At 36.8% G+C, this 23070-nt stretch overlaps 3 protein-coding genes across 13 annotated transcripts in view; 2 read left to right on the top strand and 1 right to left on the bottom strand.

Annotated features, from left to right (window-relative positions):
- The window catches only part of Bap170 (Brahma associated protein 170kD), a 138591-nt gene extending 128083 nt beyond the window's left edge, over window positions 1-10508 (bottom strand). For 7 of the 8 annotated variants that reach the window (XM_083129559.1, XM_083129562.1, XM_083129563.1 and 4 more), the window contains exons 1-2: window positions 10030-10507; window positions 9824-9917 (exon numbers count right to left, since the gene is read on the bottom strand). In XM_083129559.1, coding sequence (XP_082985685.1) covers window positions 9824-9917; window positions 10030-10121 — 186 coding nt within the window. In that variant the 5' untranslated portion in view covers window positions 10122-10507. Of the gene's footprint in view, window positions 1-9823; window positions 9918-10029 lie in introns of all 8 variants that reach the window. The other variant, XM_083129565.1, reaches the window with a different exon arrangement.
- LOC145993780 (zinc finger protein 593 homolog) lies at window positions 10424-18962 on the top strand. Of its 4 annotated transcripts, none has more exons than XM_083129572.1 (4): window positions 10424-10551; window positions 10987-11088; window positions 17094-17194; window positions 18728-18962. In XM_083129572.1, the coding sequence occupies exons 2-4, from the start codon at window positions 10999-11001 to the stop codon at window positions 18960-18962; spliced, it is 426 nt and encodes a 141-aa protein (XP_082985698.1). In that variant the 5' UTR covers window positions 10424-10551; window positions 10987-10998. The 4 variants fall into 4 exon arrangements, with proteins under 4 accessions (XP_082985698.1, XP_082985699.1, XP_082985697.1 ...); XM_083129571.1 differs by having other exon boundaries at window positions 10542-10624; XM_083129573.1 differs by lacking the exon at window positions 10987-11088 and having other exon boundaries at window positions 10538-10624.
- Window positions 18963-19024: 62 nt separating this feature from the next.
- LOC145993779 (serine--tRNA synthetase-like protein Slimp) lies at window positions 19025-21199 on the top strand. The gene has a single exon (XM_083129568.1). The coding sequence runs from the start codon at window positions 19025-19027 to the stop codon at window positions 20432-20434; it is 1410 nt and encodes a 469-aa protein (XP_082985694.1). The 3' UTR covers window positions 20435-21199.
- Window positions 21200-23070: the final 1871 nt, after the last annotated feature.

Below are 23070 nucleotides of genomic sequence, written 5' to 3'. Positions count from 1 at the left end.
GGGGTTCCGGCAACACAACTGACTCACGCACCACGACGCCCGCCGCTTTTCCGCGTGTGCTCGTCGTAGGCGGGGAGATTGGCGAGTACGATGGAATAGAAAAAGCAGGCGACCGACTACAGTGTGCGGAAGCCCCTGACCTTGCTCCACGTCTCACCTTCGGCGCGGGAAACCACGTGACAGGCCCGGAACGAGGCGGAGCGGGCGCCGGTTCAACCAGCCGGCAACGTCTGGGCAAGACGATCCAAACAGTTCGCCGATGCTGATAGCAACCTCCCAATTATGTAAGACAACAAGATGCTACCTTATTAAGTAATCCCACCCTGCATAAGAGATAACACTGTTAATAACACAAGCTACAGCTACTGTGGTTTAACCGGGACTATTGGAATGTTGTTTTGGTGTGGTCTCTCTCCGAATACTTTCATCATCAGCAACTTAAAATGAAATATCATCTTAAATTTAATTTATTAGTTAATACACGGCTGAATTAAAAGTAATTAATTCTTGCGCCATAGTGGCTTTCCTAAAGAAGGCTCAACTGGTAGCAGCATGAATAACTATGAAATACACTCTATATGTGGCAAATTTACCATACCGCCGCAGATCTTAAAATTCGGCTGGCAACAGTGAAAAAAACAATGAAGGCGTTTATTATTATCTTGATTTTATGATACACGTAGTACAGAAAAAACACATACTGCACTCTTTACTTTGAAAAAAGGAAATGGAAACTTCCATAAGCGAACTCGAAATAGTAAAATATATTTTTGGCACTGAATTTCAAAATTCAGGTGCCCTGGCGACAAATCATGCCAAATCTAGTTTATATATGAACATAATATCAATGGACTTGCAGTTAAAAGTCAAGCTAGCATGAAATTTGTCCACAATGTTTATACGAATCACAAAAAAATGCGACCTGATATATAAAGTTAGGCACAAATTAAGAAGTATAATCGCATTTTGCGACTTGTTTTAAGCACTTAAAAGATGATAATTCCAGGAGATTTTGAACTCATCATACCACATCCCTCTCTGCATAGTTTGATGAACTGTGTGATTTCTGCTGTTTGAAAAGAAATCTATGAAGAACAATGTGTCAAATCTGCTGCTAATTTTGACGAATTTACTATAATTTTATTTCCATTTCCAGTTTCAGCATTATGAGCAAGAGAAAGACTTACGAATGCACAAAATAATTTATTTTAACAGATCATAGCTCACATGACGTCACTATCTACAACAAGAACATGAACCCTGCCCCCGATGGTGCAGTGGTAGCGTCGCAGCCTTGTAATCAAGGGGCCCCACCCCGGGTTCGATACCCGGTGGAGGCACATAGTGGTTCGTATACCACTTTAAACCGTAGGTCCAGTCCCAATTAGTCTTCCTGTGCATAAAATGGACTTAAAAGTACCAAATCAATCAACCAACCAAGAACATGAACCCAAATTTTGTCAAACAAAGAATGACTGTCAAGGTTTCATTGGGTGAGGCATGGTGGGCACATCAAGTCCTCACCACTGCCACTTACTGGCTTTCTACACCAAAGTAGCCAACCTCTTTTCGAGTAGTTCTTTTAGGTGGGGGATGATTGGCAAGAATAGCTTGAGTACGAAAATAAGACTTTTTGAAATTCCCTGCAAGGTTTCTAAATTTCCCAAGTGAATATTGTAGTTTGCATGGATTTCAATAGATCTGCTTGCATGTTTTCCCTGGATTCTACACTGTAGACCATAAAGTTTATTGCATTTTCATTTCCAGAATTTAAAATGTCACTACGTACTTCAAAATGAGACACAATGACAACCAAACAAACATTTACATCCACATTTAGTATAAAATCATTAACAATTTTAGATTTGTGGGAATTTTATCCTGAATATACTGCACAGATTTGTAGGTATCTGATTGACATGTTTCAATAGGTCATATAGAAAATTTGGTTTAGGTAAACAGTTCAAATATCGCACATAAATCTCAGTCTATTCATCTATCTTGTTTCAACTTTCACTGTCATCCCTACAGGTACGTGTATTTGGGTTCTATTCCATAGCTACACTTGCCGGACCCTGTGGCCGAGTGGTTAGCACATCGTGCTGCGATGCCAAGGGTCCCGCTCGGGCTTGGTTGTTTGTGAATGTCCATTCAACGATTTCATCACTCATCCCCATCTTCGCCAATTAGCCAATAGGCACAATATGTGAAGGGAAATAAACTAAATAAATCAATCAATCATAGCTACACTTGGCTTTCTGAATATTTTAAAATCTAACACATTGGAACCGCACCCCTTAGAAATTATTTTTAATAACTAGAATTGATATTGCTTCTATCAACCAGGATGCGGCAAAGCAAGAGTACAAGTACAACACTGGCACACAAATTATGATTAAAAAAAATAATAATTGTGTAATGAAAACAGCATCAAGCAATTAAAAGCAGGATCCATCAATGAGGATAATTTCAGCCAATTTCATGAATTTGTGAAGTTGTCAAAGATATTTTAAATTCATTTTGTATGAAAAATCATAAAAGATGCCTGCTTTGGTGGGTAATTACATTTTGGGATGTTTGTATCAATGAAGTTTATTCATTTCTGGGCTATTTAATATGGAGGTAAACTTTATTTGTGATGAAACTGTAACATTACACTGATAACACAGTACAAACTATTAACTCATCTCCTTTTAAGGAAGCAGGTTTTCCATTGTAATTTGGCTACAAGGGGCATGGGGGTCTTCTTTGTAGCCGGCCAGTGCTAAACTTTTAAAACACTTCATCTAACCAAAATTTTCATTGAGTCAAACTCTCCTCTGGATACAGCAATGGATTAAAAAAAACTATTTTATTTCAATTTGTTGACCTCAAAAACATATGTTATGACACCTTGGTTACATATCTATGTCATATACAGGGTGCTCGGAAATTCCCCTTACAAACTCCTAGGGCTAGTAGAGGGGACTGAGTAGACAATATTTGGAATAGGAACCCATGTCCGGTCATGACAATGTGTCGGCTGTGCCTGTGTTGGTATGCAACCGGGTAGGTAGTACATGACGTCAGAAGATCACCTGATGGCACGTGACGTCCATCAGGAACTGCGGTTTCAGTACGATGTTGCACCGCCTCACTTTACATGTGACGTTCGGAGACATCATAACCGAAGATTCGGGCAAAGGTGGTTCAACCGCGTCAGATTTAAACGCCATTGAACTATTTCTTGTGGGGTCGTTTGAAGAGTATGGTGTACGAGACTCCTGTAGACACAGAGGACGAACTGCTGGCAGGAGTTATGATCGCTGCACAAGAGATTGACGGGACACCGGGTGTGATGGAGCGAGCGTACCGGAACATGATTCGTCGGTACAATGTGTGCAACTACGTTCGTGGTCGTCACATCAGTGCCGTATGCTACACATCCAGTGCAAAAGACAGAAACAAGTTGTTGAGTTCCACTGTCGACACAGGTGTTATTGTGAGCAATGAATAGTACATTCATTTATTTCTTGTTTCCTTGGCATTGTTACCAAATAAATTTGCTTGTATGATGGACTGAGTCACACGTCATTCACTTCTGTACCTTACGCAACACCTCATTTTACGTGGTTGTAATAAATAATTACACTTTAGGTTATCAGGTGATCTTCTGACGCCATGTTCTGCCTACCCGGTTGCATACCAACACAGGCAAATCCGACACATTGTCATGGTTGTAGCACGGAAACGGTACGTTTCCGGACATGGGTTCCTATTCCAAATATTGTCTACTCAGTCCCCTCTACTAGCCCTAGGAGTTTTTAAGGGGAATTTCCGAGCACCCTGTATGTGCCTCCTTATGGGAAAGAGAGGAATTTTGGCTGCAACAATGATACCTCATCGATTCCAAAAATTTCATTTTTTCTTTAATTTTCAAAGTGTGACTGCAACTTTAAATTTGGCTTCTATTTTAATATATTCGATCATGTTTCTTTCAAGTATGTGTTCACGGACATGCAGTATGTGACATTCCTATTAACTGGACAATGAATAATTTTATTTATATTTCCCTGGCTGGAGTAAGATGTGCCTGCAACTTTTCCTTTTCGAATATTATGCTAAGATGATTCACTTTTCCAGACACACAGGAAAGTTTAAGTAAAGGAATAGTTTTAACAACTTCAGATTTTATTATTCTTTGTTGTGCAGCTATATTTGTTTCTCTTCCCACTACCTGTGGTATTTTACTGTTTTCCTAAAGTAAGATAATTTTAGAGACTACATCTTTCGCTATGCATAAATGTTGTGCATTTATTCGCTAAATAATACCCTGACTGATTGAATAAATTAAATTTTTAAACTATTTACACTCATCTCGATGTAAAGGCAAATTCCTTGTAAAAAAAAAAAGTTGCTTAAGTGCAAGGCTGCACTCTGTACACGTAACAACTAGCACAGGATTTCTACCACATTCATCACTCACTTGTAATAAAACAATTTTGTGAAACATTCTCCGTGTTAGGTACAGGCACCAGAGGCTGTCTGGTCCTCAAACATATAGTTTCCAAGGGTGATATATGCACCTCAGTGCAAGCTTATAAATTTAAAAACAGTTTCAGGTACATTGTGAGAAAAATACAAGAGTTTTATAATGCCTGTTTTTCTTTAGTTGTAAGTGCCCCTTTGAAAGTTAATTGCCTTTATGAGTGCCTAGAAATGAGAAGAATTCATTGACCTTCAATTTTTCCCCCTTGTGCTATCACATGGTGGATAAGTTGTGCACCTGTGTTGGTAATAGTCAATCAGATTGCATCATTTCAGTCTACACATCCACTGAAGGAAATAAAGTTGTAACTGCTCATCCCTTATAGTGGTTGCGTGCAAATTTCTGAAGGGTATACACAAGTTTTATAGTGCCCATTTTTGCCTATTTCATTTGTAAGTGCCTATTACAAAGATAACTACTTTTACAGTGCCTAATATGGGAAAATGATGAAAAATCTTATTTCTATTAACTTCAGTGGTTATTTTGAATTTTCTGGTGGTTTCTTATATGCCTATTGATTTTCAGCCTAATTATAACTAATAACTAGGCCTCGGAAGTTGAGGAAATATCCCTTTTTCTCCTAGTGTTCGAAGACGAGGCCCAACATAATATATTTTCATTTTGGGTCTTTGTAGGCCAGAAAAAAGGTGGGTTTTATTTGTCCTTTTTTAGGTCTTAACGGCTTCTTTTTTTGCAACTTCACCTTCTTTCCACAATGTTTTTACTGCCCATTCTCAATTCGAATCATCATCAGATCATCACCATTATCTCTTAAACATCCTTTCTGTAGTAAAGAAATTATATATATATTTGAACCATCCCTGAAACGAGAGGAAAACATTTTTGGACGATTAACCGTAACTTGACTGGAAGGTCGCACTGTAAGTGGCAACTTTCTCGTTTTGAAGCTTTCAGCATGGTGTATACGACCATATACATTAAATATGTAATTAAAACTGAAGTTATTAATTAATTTGGATCACATTTATACGTCCTCTTTTGATATTTTTAGGCAATTTATAGGTCTTCAATTTGGGAGTCCTACTAATAACACTGATATGATTATTCCTGTCATTGAAGGAACTAAAGACATCACTAGTAAATTAAATTTGTTCAAATATAACATTTCTGCAAGAATGTGGGACAGAGAGAAGACACAGTTTGCTAATTTTATGTTTGATTTACATTCAAGTATGTTCAAGTATGAACCTACAGTTTAAAGTACAAGCAGAAGCACTATGCAACATTCCAGCAGGAATCAAACCAACAGGGAGTTCTTGATCACAACGCTAGAATTGATCACTACCTCATAGGGGAGGCCCTGACAAAGGAAAGAGGAGAGTTTATTGTTAAATCAGCTGTCAGCAGGAACGTAACAACCCCGCCTCTTCAATGTTTACATGGGACATTGCACTGAATGCCATACTTTTGGAAGATAGAATAAAAACACTGTTACAAAGCACATACATGAACAGATAGGCTTATTATTGACTGATTGAACTGGTTTATTTTCCATCACATTTCTGTCACTCTTGGCTAATCACAAATCAATGAAAGGACACTCGCAAACATAATTCACGCCTGGGACCCCTGGTCTTGTAGCATAATATGTGAACCATTCTGCCACAGAGGCTGGCACTTATTGTTGGGACAATGTTACGAACATAATGATACAATCACAAGTAAATTGTGATTGTTACAGACTTATTAGAAAAACAACCTGAAATCCCACAATTTACAGCCTATCATGAAAAAACAAACTCACATCAGGCATTGCCACTTGATTTTTCTTATTGCCAGCATTGTCTGGGAGGATAAGAAGGTTACATTTAGGTTGAATTTTCATGATTCCATAACGGTGGTAATTTCACAAAAACATGGATTTCAAACATGCCTGTGCCAGTTGTTGATTGTTTAAAAACATCAAGAACGTCTACCACAAGGTAACTGATGAAATGATCATTGCACCACCATAAAATGTGATGAATCTTGTAGAGTTCTTCCTCGAACAACATTGTTAACAATGTCATATTCAGCATAATGTAACACCTTTAGAAACGATTAAATAGTTTACAAGTTCATCCAACATCCTTTGTATGTATATTTTAAAACAATTTTGCACATTAACTACAAGAAAGTGAAACATGAATCAAAAGATGGTGGTTCTAAACAGCAGACTCTACATCAATTCGCTAAAATGTTAGGTAACCCAAGAGAAATTAAAATATAAATAATATATTCCATGACAGCACCAATTCCACTGATGTGTGAGAGGGCATTCGCATTCAAGGAAGTGAGGTTTCCTTCATGAAGAATAAGGGCCCAAAGACGATAAAGATCCACATGGGATGTTGGACAGAAGACAGATTTTTATATGTGTACGTACCTATGGAACTACTTTCAATTTACTCCAGGAAACCATTAGTTAACAGTTGGGCTGAAAAGTTCGTAGGCTAACATAGTAAAAAATATTTTTTTGACAAAATTCGATTTTATTATTCAATATAGTGGCCTTTGAGGGCGATACAACGATTATAGCGGTCATACAATTTTTCGATGCCATTTTTATAGTACGATTTCTCTTTAGCCTCAAAATAGGCCTCAGTTTCGGCGATTACCTCTTCATCAGTGCTAAATTTCTTTCCAGCGAGCATTCTTTTAAGGTCTGCAAACAGGAAAAAGTCACTGGGGGCCAGATCTGGAGAATATGGTGGATGGGGAAGCAATTCGTAGTCTAATTCATATAATTTTGCCATCGTTTTCATTGATTTGTGACACGGTGCATTGTCTTGATGAAACAGCACTTTTTTCTTCTTCAAATGGGGACGTTTTTTCGTGATTTCATCCTTTAAACGCTCCAACAACGCTATGTAATAATCTCAGCTATCTCGATCAACTTCACTTTACGATCATTTAAAATTATTTTGTGGACTTTTTTTATGTTTTCGTCGGTAACAGCCTCTTTGGGGCGTTCACTGCGTGCATCGTCTTCGATGCTCATTTCGCCTCGTTTAAATTTAGCAAACCACTTCTCAACGGTTGATTTTGCTGGTGCAGAGTCCGAATAATGTTTATCAAGCCAAGCCTTGGCTTCAACAGTATTTTTTTCCGCCAAAAAGCAATGCTTTATTAACACACGAAATTCTTTTTTATCCATTTTTTCACAATAACAAAAGCTGCTTCACTCACAATGCTATATCTCACGAACTAATTATCCGGCAGCTGTGAAATTTATACACGTATCTTTTGAAGGTTAGTACTAAGTAAAAATCACATGGATTTAATTCTAGTAACGCCATCTATGAGTCAGCCTACGAACTTTTCAGCCCAACTGTTAATATAATTCCACAAAGCACAAGAGAAAAAGTTGAGGAAGAACCAACTTTTACACAAAAGCCAAAACATATCTCTGATAACTGTAAAGTTCAAGTTCATGAGTGAGGATATTCAGTCTCGATAAGAAATATTTTGAAGTCGAAACACATTTATTAATGTTATTTTTAATAAACTTCATTTGGCAAAGTGAAATGTGAGGTTTTGATTTTCCTAAAAAAAATTGTTCTCTCATGCATTGTGACAAAATTGAAATAAATCTGCACTTTTTGTGATACTGTACCTTGCCTCATTAACACATAAATGTAAATGTTGATCTGCCATGCTAAACTGTCATGACTAAAAAAAAAAAAAAAAAACTGAGGTCCTAAGTAATATTCTACACCTGGCCTTCATGCAACAGTCAATAACTATACAAGCTACATTTTCTTGAAATCATTTTGAATCTTGTCATTCTAGTTGGAAATGAATACATATTTCTGAATTATCTATTGTTTTCACAAATAACTTCATCACACTTTCGATATTGTTTGCAAGGCATCACACGAAAGGAATTCTAGCCAGTAGCTTCAATCAAGTGATGAGAGATGACAAGAACATTTGTCATAGGTACATTATCTAGTTTTCAAACCAGGTCGCAGAGAAACATTTCATAGAATCTCCTATAAGAAAGCTCAAATGATACATACCGATGACATAAAAATGACATTCCCACAAAAAAACATGAGCAACATTACATTTGTATTTTCAAAGGAGTCTCCTCAGCTTAAAACCAAACTTAAAAATGAACATTGTAAGGAATCTTCACACTTTTTTGGAAATTATATGATCACATATCAAATGGTAACCCAACAGTTAAAACCCACATGAAAGGGGGAAAAAAAGGTGGAGAATTGTCATTACCTAGACAAACAAGCTCAATAACCATCTTCAAAGACAGATGATGGAATAGGCAGATTTATATAAGTGTGCCAGTACACACTTTATGTCCTTTGAACTTCACTTGTATTTTGCTGTGTAAGGATTCCAGCTGGAGTACAATTCGCATAATCTTATACAGATAGCTGTATTTTTCTGTTCATGCAATAGAAGAGAACAATCTACTTTCAAAACACATAGCAGGTAGAACAGATCTATTATATTTGTCACTATATGGACAATGTAAGATAGATTGCAATCTCTCTTTGAAAACTTGAAAACAATGTCCTAATTACTTGTAAACCTATAAAAAATCAAATTTGTACATTTCCAGTTCAAAGTATCTAAATCATATGCTCCTATAATTCTAAAACTCTAATATTTAGTAAATAATTATTCCCAACATACCATTGAAATAGGAAAAAATAGCTCAGAATTTCTCGCATATATGTAATAGATGTTCATATAACTGTCAAAGAGAAATATGACGTAATTATGGTGGCAAAAACGATGCCTGGCAAATAAAGGATTCCAGTCTAAACTATCTCTGTAAAATTAAAGAAAGAGTACAGCCTTGCCAATAATCAGTTTTAGTTATACATTAACAATATTCAAATGTCCTAAGCGACAGCACAATCAGCAAATCAGTATAATATACAACGAAACGACCTCTAGTTGAGAAATACTACCATGGGATTTTTTTTTATCAGACTTATTCCTAAGTTTTGTACTTAAAAAAAAAATAAAAAATAGCAAAGAATATTGGATACTGTCAAGAAAAAATATTTCAGGAACACATTTCACGTTATGACTCTCTACTCTTAGCCCGAACGCAATAAAAATGTAAACACAAAAACATTTCTTGCATTACTCCCAGTGTCCCCTCCCCTCGTCCTAAAACTCTCGCTTGCCAACAACTCAGCCGAACTGTGGTAACAAACTTCCAACAATCAATACCCCTTTCTCATCCACGCGAACTCCTATCACCGGCGTACGCGGAGGTAAATTCAAAGGACTAGGATCAACATATCGAACAGAACCTACCTTTTCCCAGCCTCCGTGTGCTGTGACCAAAACATACAGCAGATACAAGTCTACTTCATGGCCGTTTATCTTGGGTACTTTTCGAAATGGAGTCCTGGAAGGAAACAAGAACAGGTTTTAAGCCTTTGACTTTCTTACACAGCAAAGTGTATATCAACAAACAAACTACATTCAATAAAAAGTTTATGTAGAAATAAGCAACTTACCCACGGGTTTCATGGAAGTGCTGAAGTTCCCTTGTAAAACTATCACGTTCCCTTTGGTATGTGACTGGATCCTTGTTGAGGATTTTAGCCATGATAGCTCAATTTCTTGTTGTTTACACAACTACACGTGTAGCAACGATGCATTTATCCATTGAGCAGTCCGATACGCGTGACGCGGTCATCGGGAGGAGAAGAATCACCAAGGAAAATATATCAGTTAGGACCAAACGACGAGGGGTATTGTTCGACTCCCGCACAAGTAGGGTTGACTCGCATCCCACTCCCTGTGCTTTCTTGACGTTGCACTTCTATCCTTGTTTCGATAATGCGCAGAACACCTTACGTCACACTGTTGTAATTAAATCACGTTTACGAACTGAAGCACCCTATGGCGGTAGATATGCAAGCATTTTTACAAGGAATGATATTTTTACCACTCAAAAATGCACTTCAATGTCTGCCACACTCATTTCACTCGCGAAACACAACACCAACGCAACTCGTCAAAATGGCGGCAACCATGTAAGTGTTAGCAACCGTAGAGGGCGAGTTCGTTGGGCGATACTGAAGAATAATGTTATTGTTTGGAAATTATGTAAGAGTTATTAATGATTTAATTTGACCGGGAAAGTAAATATCTTTCATTGTAAAACATGTGTTTGAAATATTAGACTGTATTATTGTAGAAGAAGGTTTATTGTAAGCTCGGAACGAGCTTCCGGCGTTGTGGATTTCATTTTTTGTAGTTTATGATTTGTACCGTAGATGGTGCTCCAGTACAGGGGTTCCATCTTGATTGTGTGCAATGATGTGTTTTCCATCCCGCAGCCGCAAGGATTATATGTAATCTGTGTTCTCCAGAGAAACACGTGCGCAAATTGAAAACTTATGATAGAAAAGACGCTTTTGTGGTTGGTTCATATTATTTTTTAGCTTCAACTTTATATTTTCTTTCAGTAAGTACATGCGATGGCAAAAAAAAGGAGGAGAGGTCATACCCGTGATAAGCGTTTGAAAAAAAGAGCGAGGACAAGAAACAAGACAAAAGATTTAGACGAGGTAAATAGAAATTTTGAATATGCATGGAATGAACTTTAGTACTCTGGGTAAATATTTGTAATTACTGTATTGAGGGAACTTATCCGATTTTGAAATTGCCCGTGGAAGTGATTTTTAAGGCCTTGGGGAAATTGTTAAGCCCAGCTTCGACGAGCCTAAATTAATTAGAACGTTCTTGGTAAAGAAATACTAGTTGGCCGTTTTTATTTCACTTCCATAAATTTCAAGCCTGCAGAAATTTGGCGAGTGATATAGGAACGATCCAGTGAAGCGAGGATAAAATCTTAGTGGTGTTCCAATCAATTGTTTACGTACATGCCATAAGCCTCACACGTGTTTTGTGATGGCTACAGACCCAGAACACTAAAATTATTTAGGTATAATTTGTTCTTACATGAATATGGTTAATGCAACCCAGGGATGTGCATTCCCCCCCAAGGCCCAAGACCCCCCCCCCAGAAAGGTAGAACATCTTCCCTCCTTTATGCTGAATTATTTACTCAAATTAATTTGGTCAGACAAAATTTGCGGAACAATATAATACAAACATATTTAAGCAATATGTTTACTTTAGGTATTGTTTATAATATAGATATTTACATGCATATTGTATATTACTTTGACATTGATTGTAGGCTAATAACAGTTTACATAAATGATAATATCTTCTGATGTTGCAAAGTTGTTGCAGCAAACATATTGATAATTTCCTCATTTTGCACCACTTTTAAAATATCGGAACTCGCAGGATGGAAGTAAGGTAGGTATTAACCAATGATCAGCCATACACGAACGTAATCTGTTTATAATTATTCTTATGACACTCATTGTGAGGTGGTGTTTCGTTTCAACACTATTGACGCGATCACCCACACGTAGGTTGAAAAACTGGGTACTACTTTACTATACTGGAGACACCTATCAATGATTTATTTTGCAATTTTTTACATTGCTAATGTACTATTCTGCATTGCGGAACATTTCTTTAGGTGAAATAATGAATTTCTAATGAAAATAATGTCTATTTCTTACATTAACGAGTACTTACTGTTGTTCCTTATTTCCCAAAAACCATTGGTTAGCCCGAAAATTCACAATAGCCCCACAAACCATCACGGGGAAGAGGTATGCCTACTAGGTTAGGTCTGTTAGGTTAGGAGTAAAGTGTCAAAAACTACATAATAATCATAACTAAAAATCAATAATAAGTCAATCAAACTAAATGATCTCCCATTTTTGTGTGCAGATATGTAGAATTGTTAGCTAAGCTATAGTATTTTGTCCCCCCCAAAAATTCCCATGATGCAGGCACGTCATGAATCCCCCCTGTGGGGATGCAACCATACTGGATGGTTATTTAAACTAGTGTTGTTTGCAATGGAGTAGTGAAAAATTAGCCTTGGAACATATTCTCATCATACTTCTATTTAGAAACAAGCCTTGTATTTTGTAGGATGAGTGCCCAAACAAATGGGGGCATGATATTACGTTTTATACATTATATGCGCAGTTTCCTCACCGTGACCATTTATTGAGTTGCCTTCGTAGCATGTAAGAAACCTTCCTTGTGTACGACATTAATCAATGTTTGTAAACATGCTTAAAATTGCCTCTGAAGTAAACATGAACAATTATTTGTTAAATGTTTTTAGTTCGCCGTGACTATACAGCGTTTGTTAGAACATTTCCAGTTTCCCGTGCTAGCGATTGCTCGACTGTTTTGGTGCCCATGAGAAACTAGGAAAAAGTCTTCTGCTGGGCAGCGAAGAGCGACGCTCTTGCCACGTTGCGGTCTAATGCACTTGTTTTGTTTGTGTCTTGATGAAGAAGCTTGTTTTGTAAGCGTGTTGCTGATTAGCATGTGTTTTAAAGTATCCAGGATGGAATTTATTCTCGTGATATTTTTTTGTGTTTAGTTTCATCTTAGCTGGAAAATTCAGGAAGGGGAATTTTGTATATTTGTGCATTTCTGCATATTATATTCACAGCCTGGCTTCGGCTTTCCCCAGCACGGAGTTCACGCGGTCTGCAGCGGCAATGCCACGTGGTTTCTGCTAGAAAAGCCAGCGATCAGCTAGCGTGGGAAGCAGGACAGGTTGTAACAAACTCTGTATAGGTATTGAGAATAGCATGTGAGGCTATTCTCACCAGGTATTAAGAAAGTCATGTGGGGCTATTTTCACCAGCAAAAGTAATTATCTGAATCCTGCCATAACATTGTATTTTATCATGTTTTATTGTATTCATTGGGAGTGAGAATAGCAGAAAGCGCCGAAGACCAGAAATTACATGATTAGTTGTTGGGAAGTAATTTTAATGCTAACAAACCTAAATCTGGCCTGCCTAACCTAGCAAGTGCCATATTAGCAGCACCAGTTCATATTGGAACACCTTGCGCTACTTTTTACAACTCCATGGTGTGCAGAAAAAAAGGTGCTTGCCGCCTACGTGATAATAAATGCACACCGATGTAAGCTTGATACACATCAACTACTAAAGATCACACACATTCATGGAGCTGGCCAGGCCAGATTGTAAATCATGCACATGTGCAATTTGAAATTGGTGAAAATTGCTAGCTTTACCACCTGGATATAGATCGTCCACAAGGAAAAGAACCTTCGGGCAAAAGCATTCGCACATCTTGCTTACCATTCTCTGTGCTTCGGTGCAGTATTGCCAGGTCAGAATTGAAAAATCTGGAGATTATTCATTGAGAAAGCAGAAGATCTACTAAAAAAAAGACAACTTATGATCTAATAGTAGGAAGTGAATGACGTTCTGAGGGTGGTGGGCCATGGTCATAGGCTCTGGGAGCCAGTTGCTCCCTAATCTTGAGCGTCCACAATTTTTTTTCAGGGAGGGGAAGGAAGTTATTTTTCCAGGTGACTAAACGAGGCATATTATCCCAATAGCGTTTCCCCCCTCAAAAAACACCACTTGAGTTTGAAATTATCACGTTCCTGCATGCCCATTATTACTTGATGTAAATTACTGAAACTGAAATTAACTTACATGTCTGAAATAATGTAAACTTTGTAGTTAACATTCATTATCCAGGAAGGCGCATCCTTGCAGCCCCTTTCGGATGTTTATGCTCCTATTTAATTATATTGAAAATTGATTATTTTCAAGCCAATGGAAGTTACAAGTAACTACAAGGAAAAGGAAAGGGTTTCCTTTGTAACTGAACAGAGATTCTTTCTACCTAGTAAGGCATGAACGTATCATTGTGTTTGTGCCATCTCATATGCCATTTCATCAGTTCCTTCGGGCCTCCCCGTTGGTGCAGTGGTAGCATCGTCGCCTTGTAATCAAGATGTCCTTAGTTTGATACCTGTTTGAGACACATAGTGGTTCAGATCCCACTTTAAACTGTAGGCCCAGTCCCGATTAGCCTTACTGTGCACAAAGTGGATTTAAAACACCAACTGAATCAGTTCCTCATTTATCCTTATCGTCGTACTTACCCATGGAGGTACAACAGTGATGTAAAATAACCAAAATAGAAATGTAATGCAATCTAAAAATAGTTATGTAATAAAATAGTAATATGTCGTAGCATAATTGAGAAGCGTTTGGCATAACTTCACAGTTCAAACAACACTTTTCATGGCTGAGTGGAGTTCCACATGCTCCCGCTCTATTTTTCCCATCCATGCCCAAGTAAGATGAGCAGGCCCTTGGTGGTTCCATAGCAACAGTATATTAAGGGAATCTCCCGAGAAATCAATAGACCTGGCAACACTGACTCGGACCCCGCTTAAGGCTCCCCCCACACCAGCGAGCGCAATTCAGTTCTGCGCAAGTCCTTTTATCTGTGGTCTCACTATAGTTACTCGGATTTTAATTACCTGTCCATTTTGGTGGAGATTTTTGTAGATGGTCAAACAAATTCCATGGGTAGATCAGGTTGGTTGATCGCTCTGGTAAGATTTCAAATTTTCAGGAATCTTGCTTCCTCTTCTTCCTCATAGAGATTTGGTGTTCTTAAGATAATTGGAACTGTAATGCATGAGTTCACTAGAAATGATTCACACACACTGAACCTAATTGCCTCCATCAACCAACTTAGAAAAAGGAATATCTCTGAAGAGGGAATCTCTGTCATATAAATTTGCATATCGTCATGATTTGTGACATATATTGTGAATATCACCACAAGAGCTGCAAGGAAAAGCTAAACATGTTAGGGAAGAAAATATGAATGTGTGCATATATAATTTATGTAGCACATGATCAAATGGCAAAGGATTTTCCACAGCTTTCCTGAGCAGCAAATTATTTACTTACTGTTTAAAAGTGAGTTTGTAGGGAGACTGGTATTTTATGCTGTTACTAGGCCTTTTTTTTTTACTATGCGACCACACACAGAAAGAGAGAAACAAGAATGTGCCTGTGATGGTTAAAAAATCAATAAATCAAACGACATTTCAACCTTACAAATGAAGATCTTTCATCAGTTTCTTGCTTATGTTTTTTTTATTTTCATGTTAAACACCATTTTATAACATTTCATGAAGATCTCGGCAACTGTTCTGATTGTGTAATGATTTTCAACAGTTTTATTGGTAAAGGCAAAGTTTTCCATGCATATAGCACCATACCATGTAGGCACATTTTAGGGGATGTGCAGGTAGGACCCCACACATTCTCTATCTTGGCCATTTTGGAGGTGATGTGATCAGCACCATGCTCTGGTCACCTTTCCCCCCAGGGTTGTCCCCAGACACCCATTGATTTGAGGCAGGGTGATCCACTTTACGTGGGGACATGGCAGAAAAAATTTTGACCTTGGATCACCCACCTCTGAAATCAAACCTAGGTCTCCTGTGTGGAAGTCGGACACCCTACCGACCAAACCACTGCAACCTCTACAATTTTATTGGAGCATTTAGAATTGTTTTAGAATACTGGAAGCATCAATGCATGTGTAATTCCAATAAAATTAACTTGCTTGTTTGTAGTTTTAAAGAAAATGATTTTTGTTATTACCCATATGCATCAGTAGTTTTTTGCCTTTGCAGCCAGTTGCAATACATTTGAGAACTCAGCTAAGAAATATTGGGACTCAACATTGGAAAAAAATGAAAGACTAGCATTTTTAAAGAAAGAAAACAAGTAACAGAGATCAAATATTTTCTACTAAAAACATTGATTGTATGCGTTTCCTCTTTATAAGGAAAAAAACGAGCTCTGATATTACATTTAATTTGCTGCTAGAAAAAAAGTTCCCCTTAACTTTGTTTTGTTCAAATGCAAGTATCAATTTTGGCTCTAATTTTCAGCCAGTTATGCTACAGTTGGTAAAAAAGGCACAGGACATAATGTTTTTTACCCCAGCTTTCTATAATTCTTCTTAGCTGTTACCCAATCTACAGTCCATTTCATGTGTGGATCGAAGTGGTTTTGTACTGGATACAATCTTGAGTCAACTCCTGTGTGTTTCTATGGACAGTTTGGGAATGCTAAGAGCCGTAAACCTGACCAGCCTAACCTAATTACAAAAGCATTTAGGTATGTTATTGCAGTGATATATACATTCCACTTGTCCAGAATGTTCAAATATTTGAACACCCACACAACAGCCAATTATGTGATGAGAAGTCTCAAGGACCAAACTCCTTTGCTACACATGTACAGTATTTCATAGATTGCAGCATTAGTCCATATTGTGTACATGAGGATAATAAATGAATGGCTGTTCTAAAATGAAAAAAATCATTCTTCACAAAACATGCAATAAGTAATCACCATGTCTGTCTGTATATATGCTCACAGATATGGATGGAAATTGAGCAATATAGTAAATTTGTGTTTGTATTCATTAGTTCAGAATTAAGTAATCACAACCTGGTCAAGATATTTGTAAGGTAAAAGCTTGGATCTTTATCTGCCACAGGTACGCCTTTCATTATATTCTATATTCTTATGTATATACAGACATCATTTATGTTTGTTGAACATATTTGAATCACCTGATTTTTGCTTCTTTTTTTTTCAAGATTGATGAGGATCTAAATCCTAAGAATGCAGAAAAGTTAATGAATCAAGAAGTTGATCTAGAGAAGCCAGGAAATGCGCAATTTTACTGTCTTCATTGTGCGTAAGTATAACACAGGTTTAATATGTTCCATGACTTTGAAACGAGAGCCTTTTTGATGGTGTAGTAGTAGCATCCGTCTCCTTGTAATCAATGGATCCCAGGTGGAATTCCTGATCCATTCCATTTTAAACTGTAGGTCCAATCTGTTCAAATTTGGCTTTTAATGCACAAAAAAATATTCTTATGTACACATACATTAGTATTTAAACGGGGCTACAGTGAAGATTTTGTAACATCAATAGCTGCAATCTTCTTCTCGAAATGCACATGTTCATGTAGCACCCAGGATTAAATTTACTACAAAAAGAGAAGTTACACATTGATTTGTGGACAAGCTATAGTTTGATACACCCTACTGGCAGTTAGAGGAGGAATATTGTAGGAAAAGGGGCAAGGTTTGGAATTTTGTAGGTAGAATCTACTTCAGTGATTAATTATTTACCACTTTCTTTTTGTAATTTTTGAGATTGGTAGATAGTTATCTGGGTAATATATTATTATCTACAAAGTTTTTTTTTTTGTAATTGTAATTTTTAGGAAAATACTCCTTTGTTAATCGGTAGAAAGTGTCACATAAAAGCTCACTTGCTTCCCTACCCAAATACTGTTCAGTTTCCTCTTTCAAGAGTTTTTAGCTTTTTGAGAAGCCCAGGCCTTTTACATTGTTTCTGCGAAAGTTTTTCGTCTATCCTTACCTTTTTGTTTAATGTGTTGTAAAGTGACATACACAACTTGCATTTTTATTTTTAATCTTTCTCGAGGGGCTCTTTCGACCCCCTTTTTTTAAAAAAAAAATAATTTTATGGTAACATTTTTACATCAGGGCATTTCGCTGCATACATAGAAGGGTGCAAAATGGCCATATGCACCGAAGCATCCAAAAAATTTGAAATCAATCAATTGTGTGAATATTCTGGGACTTGTTTTTGTGTGATTCTAAGTGTGACTGCTTGGCTAAAGTATAGTTACCTTGCACATATGTAATTGCCCAGTTGACCTGGTCCGCTCTGGAAAACCTAGGAATTTATTTTTATGAAATTGTAGACACCCTAACTCTGGCATATGTGTACAGTCGTGGACAAAAATACTTTCCCCATAGAGCCTTTATACCAGTAGGCTAAAGGGGGAAGTATTTCTTTCCATGACTACCTCAGCTTATTGATGCTTCTACTTTGCTGCTGTTTCCAGACTATTGGTAAATGCTACCCTTGACTGTTGACTCTGCTCTAGATACCAACTTATAGTTATAAAACTATTAAAACATAGTTTTACCATTATGATTTGGCACACACAGGAAATGCAAGAGTCCCTGGCATACTGTGCCACCTGCTTTCACCTGATTTTTCGATGTCACAGTTTTTACCTTACCAAATTCTCTTTGGCCGACTCGGTTGGCAGAGCAGTATCATGGTATGCCAGAGACATGTGCATAGATTTGGATATATATTCTGCTCGAGTCTGCATTTTTCGCTGGAATTTCTACATAGTTTTACCATGTTGTGAGTTACTTATACATTTTTCTTCTTATTTTAGGAGGTACTTCATTGACAACAATGCAATGGAAGGGCATTTCAAGACGAAGGGTCATAAAAGACGTATGAAAGCGTTAGAATTGGAACCTTACTCCATAGAAGAATCACTTCGGGCAGCAGGTATGGGTAATTATGTGGCTCCAAAGAAGAGATTAATTGAAACTCAACCTCGTAAGAAACCAGAAGACGTTGTGGAAGATGAAGAAGGTGATGTTCAAATGAGTGCAAAGTCATAGAAACTATATATATTGCTCCTTAAGCATTTAATTTCAGTGACTTGAACTACAAGAATTCCAAAATGTTACGAACAATAAGTTCTAAATGCTTTCAGTTGTTAAGTTTATGTAAAACCTGTCGTTCATTTGGTAGTCAAAAGTGCTGCTATGGATCAGCCTTGTATGTTACTGGCGACAAGGCGAAGGACACATTTTCAGTGGTTAATCCATATTTGGACTTTGCAACTTGGTTTAGTAACATGGACGATCTCACGACAAATATTAAGCTACGGAATTTGAAATTGGATGCGCAGAAGTTGAAGGAATTGTGGGAATATAGAAAATCTATTGTTGAGACAAAGGTAAAACTGGAGGAAAGACAAAATGAATTGACAGAGATGATAAAAACTCTGCTGAGGTCTGGTGATGAGGAAAGTACGAAGAATGACATAGAGCAGATGAAGTTGTCATCAAGGATGATTAAAGATGATTTGAAGGCACTGACAAAGTCGTTATGGAGTTTGGATGAAAAAGTTGTCATTGAAAGTCTGCTTCTCCCGAATAAGTTGCATCCAGATACACCATCTGAAGCGGAGGTTGTGTGCGAGTTCAAACAAAAGTCTGCATCAACACAGACAGAGAGTCATGTTGCCATAGGACAAAAGCAAAAGCTGCTCGAAGCATCGCTGTACAGTCCTTCATTCTTCTATTTGAAAGGAAAATCAGCCTTGTGGGAATTAAATATCGCTAACAACCTTGCAAAATTCCTCCGCGCTGCCAATTTCCTCCAGGTTTCAAACCCTGATTTTGCTCGCAGTGTCGTCGTTGAAGGTTGCAGATTTTTGCATCGTGATCCATTGAGCACGTTTCTTATCGGTACAACAGATGAGGCAGAAGTAATTAATAAGGATGGCAGGTTGCATCTTGTGGGCAGCTCCTCCCTCATCCCCTTTTGTGCATTTTTTACAAAGCAGAGCGTGAAATCCCTTCTACCAATCAAACTGTTCAATGTAGGTAGGAAGTACATCCCTAGACACTTCAACAACAAGGATTTGGACGCAGAAAGATACGGGCTGTTCGGTTCTGCTCAAGGAACATGTATCGATGTATTCATTGCATGCGAGAGTGGCTTTGATGCAATGATGCAGGAATACGACAACATTTTGGCATTGATTACTAATTTTTATAAACAAATGAACTATCATTTTAGGGTGGTGAAAGTGCCACCTGCAGAACTACTTCCAAGTGAAAGTTTTAAAGCAAGCATTCAAATGTTTTCATGTTTTTCTCAGATCTACGTAGAAGTAGGTAATGTATCAATCTATGATGATTATATTAGTAAAAGACTTATCATGTGCTATGATGTAGGAAGTAATAAGCCTCGGGAATTTTTGAAAATTGTTTCCGGGACATTTCTCTCTGTGCCTCATGTTTTAGGTTGTCTTTTAGAAATGCCAGTGTGTCCGTTAACTGTGGATGAACAGTTAAAGTAATAAATCTTAAATCTTCCCTAAAATGTTTTGTCACAATAAGGGTGAATAGTAATAATTATGCTTTCGTTCATATTTCAGGTTTGCTTCAACTGCACAGTACAATTATTGGGTGAATCTGTTAGGATTTATTCAAGTTAATATGACAATGACACTTATCACTAGTGAATGTTTAATTCATTTTTTTTAAATAGCTCTTTCACGTTGTTTTAAGGTCTCCACTGCCTAGTCTAGCAGCTTTGTAGTATGCTATGCATTATTACTATTTTATGTCCTTTTCCCCCCATTTCTTTCAATGTAGGAGTTACGTCATCATTCTTCCCATTTGCTATTTCATTTTTGTAATGAAGATGTTAGCACTGCTAGTGACTATGTTATAGTCTATTGTAATTGAAAGTAGAAGATTGATTTATATTTTAGGCCAAGGGAGCATGTTACAATAATTTTTATGTACAATATGTTTATTCATTTGTCAGTTTGAAAAAAAAATTGTTCATTACCATTTGTACTATGTTATCTAAGTATGTGCATAATTTTAAATAATGTAAAAATTGCCTTGAAGGGCTGAGGAGAAACAATACAATCATTATGTGAATGATAGTACTTTTTTGTTTTAAAAAAAGAAATGTTTTGCATGTAGTGTTCTTAATTTTTGAAACTATGAAAAGTTAGTTATAACAATGTTTTCTCTCACATGTGTGAGAAATAAAGATAGCAGAAGTATCTTCCAGAATGTTGCTTGGTTAGAAATAAACAAGCTCGAACCGATTTGTGGTATAATTTTACTTTCTAAACTGCATGTTACACTCCCATCATGTACAGTGTGGGGGTGTCACATATGACCACTTTTTAGAACATGGTGCTTATTAGCATTTGGAGCAGTTTCTAAACTCTCAAAGTGTTTCCACTGAAAAAACACATCGAACTTTCTATTACATACTAGACAGATGACCATTGTTTAACCCCTAGAGGCCGGTTGTGACACCCATGTCACAAGGAGTGTTGTGCGACTTTGGGAAGAACCTGTGTATCGGGTAATGTTGGGAGATATGTACATGTTTTGAGTGTCATGTGAGACTTGACGTATGTCAGTAGCAATTCTTGCAATGCCCAGATATGGTTTCAAACTTCACATCCTGGCATTGCTTGCATGGGAGCCCGATGAAATTCAAATTTTGTAAAAAGAAATAAGATTTTTCTAAAACTTTCTTCTTGTAATTTGGTAAAGGAAAATTAGGAGTTTTGGACTATAGTGTTGTAGCCTAATCTTTGCTGAACAAAACAACACTAGTGTTCGTAGTTTCCAAGATAGATGATGATGATAAAAAAAATATATATATATTGGTGAATTTCCAAGTTCCTGCTTGAGAACGCTCTGTGTTGAGGGCTTAACTATGGAAATTCACCGCAGTGTCTAAGGGTTATTAGCAACTGTGGTACACAAACTGAAGTTCCATTTAATCATAGTCTTGGCTTGATCTACTCATAGAAATAAAAGTTATTCTGAAAGATCCCATGTATTTATGTTTAAAACTAAAACAAATAAAAAGTATATTTTTTTTACATTAGTGGAACCTCGATTTTACGTTTTTCATGAAACGAAGCTGAAAAAACTTACAATATGGGAACATGTAATATCGAGGAAAATTTTGCTATGTTAAGACCATCAATATTAATTGTAGAACTTGGTTCTGCTGTATTTAATAACAAATGGCTATGGTTACACATACACTAGGAAGATAACTATGTCTAAAATATTTACCATATTGGACTTGGATCATTTATATTTTAAATATTGACCTAATTTACAAAAATGCAGTGCTTTCTGTTAAATAAGCAAAGAAACACAGTAAAATATTATATCTCTTGTAGTCTGCGGTTATTACAAGCAAAAGAGCACATGTTTTTGTTGTGTCGTTTCAGGAGAACACACTCTCCCTTCATCAATTTTTTTTAAAAATTTAACACATTTAAAAAGTTTAAAAATGAATGTCTGATTATTATTTGTTTTTAAATGTTTTAAATTTTTTTAAAAAATTGTCTGATGAAAGGAGCATGTGTTCTCCTAAAACGTTGCAACGAAAAACTGTTTTTTTTGCTTGTAATAACCATAGACTACAAGAGAAATAATTATATAAAGCAAGCAATGCATACATACAAGAAAAAAAACAGTGTAATATGTTGATAAGAAATATTTAAAATTATTAACTCGTTGATTTTGTTTATTGTACTTTGCTATTCTTTTAATTGCAAGGATGAGATCACAAAGAACACCCATGCCTGGGCTGGGATTCGAACCTGGGACCTGTTTTTTAAAATTATCAATAATTGTACTTGTGTAGTAAATACAAAATACCTACAAAGATACTAAACTCTTTCTATGCACACTCAGGTTCAAATATCAAATTGTTGGCTTATTAACATATGAATTGTTGTCATCACAAGGAACACCATGTGGAGTGCTATAGAGGGTGTCATTTAAATGGTACCCGGGGACCACAGAAAGGTATAAAGGACATGAAAACAAACAACTTTTCTCAGTAACATTTTTTGTCTGTGCGTCGTTTCAGCACTACGAATGTTCAAAAAGTATCTGAAGCTAGAAGACATACACCCACCATCCAGACACGAGTTGGGTA

Source organism: Lepisma saccharinum, chromosome 10, assembly GCF_977018435.1.
Source record: "Lepisma saccharinum chromosome 10, izLepSacc3.1, whole genome shotgun sequence".
Classification (NCBI taxonomy): Eukaryota; Metazoa; Arthropoda; class Insecta; order Zygentoma; family Lepismatidae; genus Lepisma; species Lepisma saccharinum.
The sequence above is the reverse complement of the archived record's forward strand: the minus strand, read 5'-3'. Positions and strand labels throughout refer to the sequence as shown.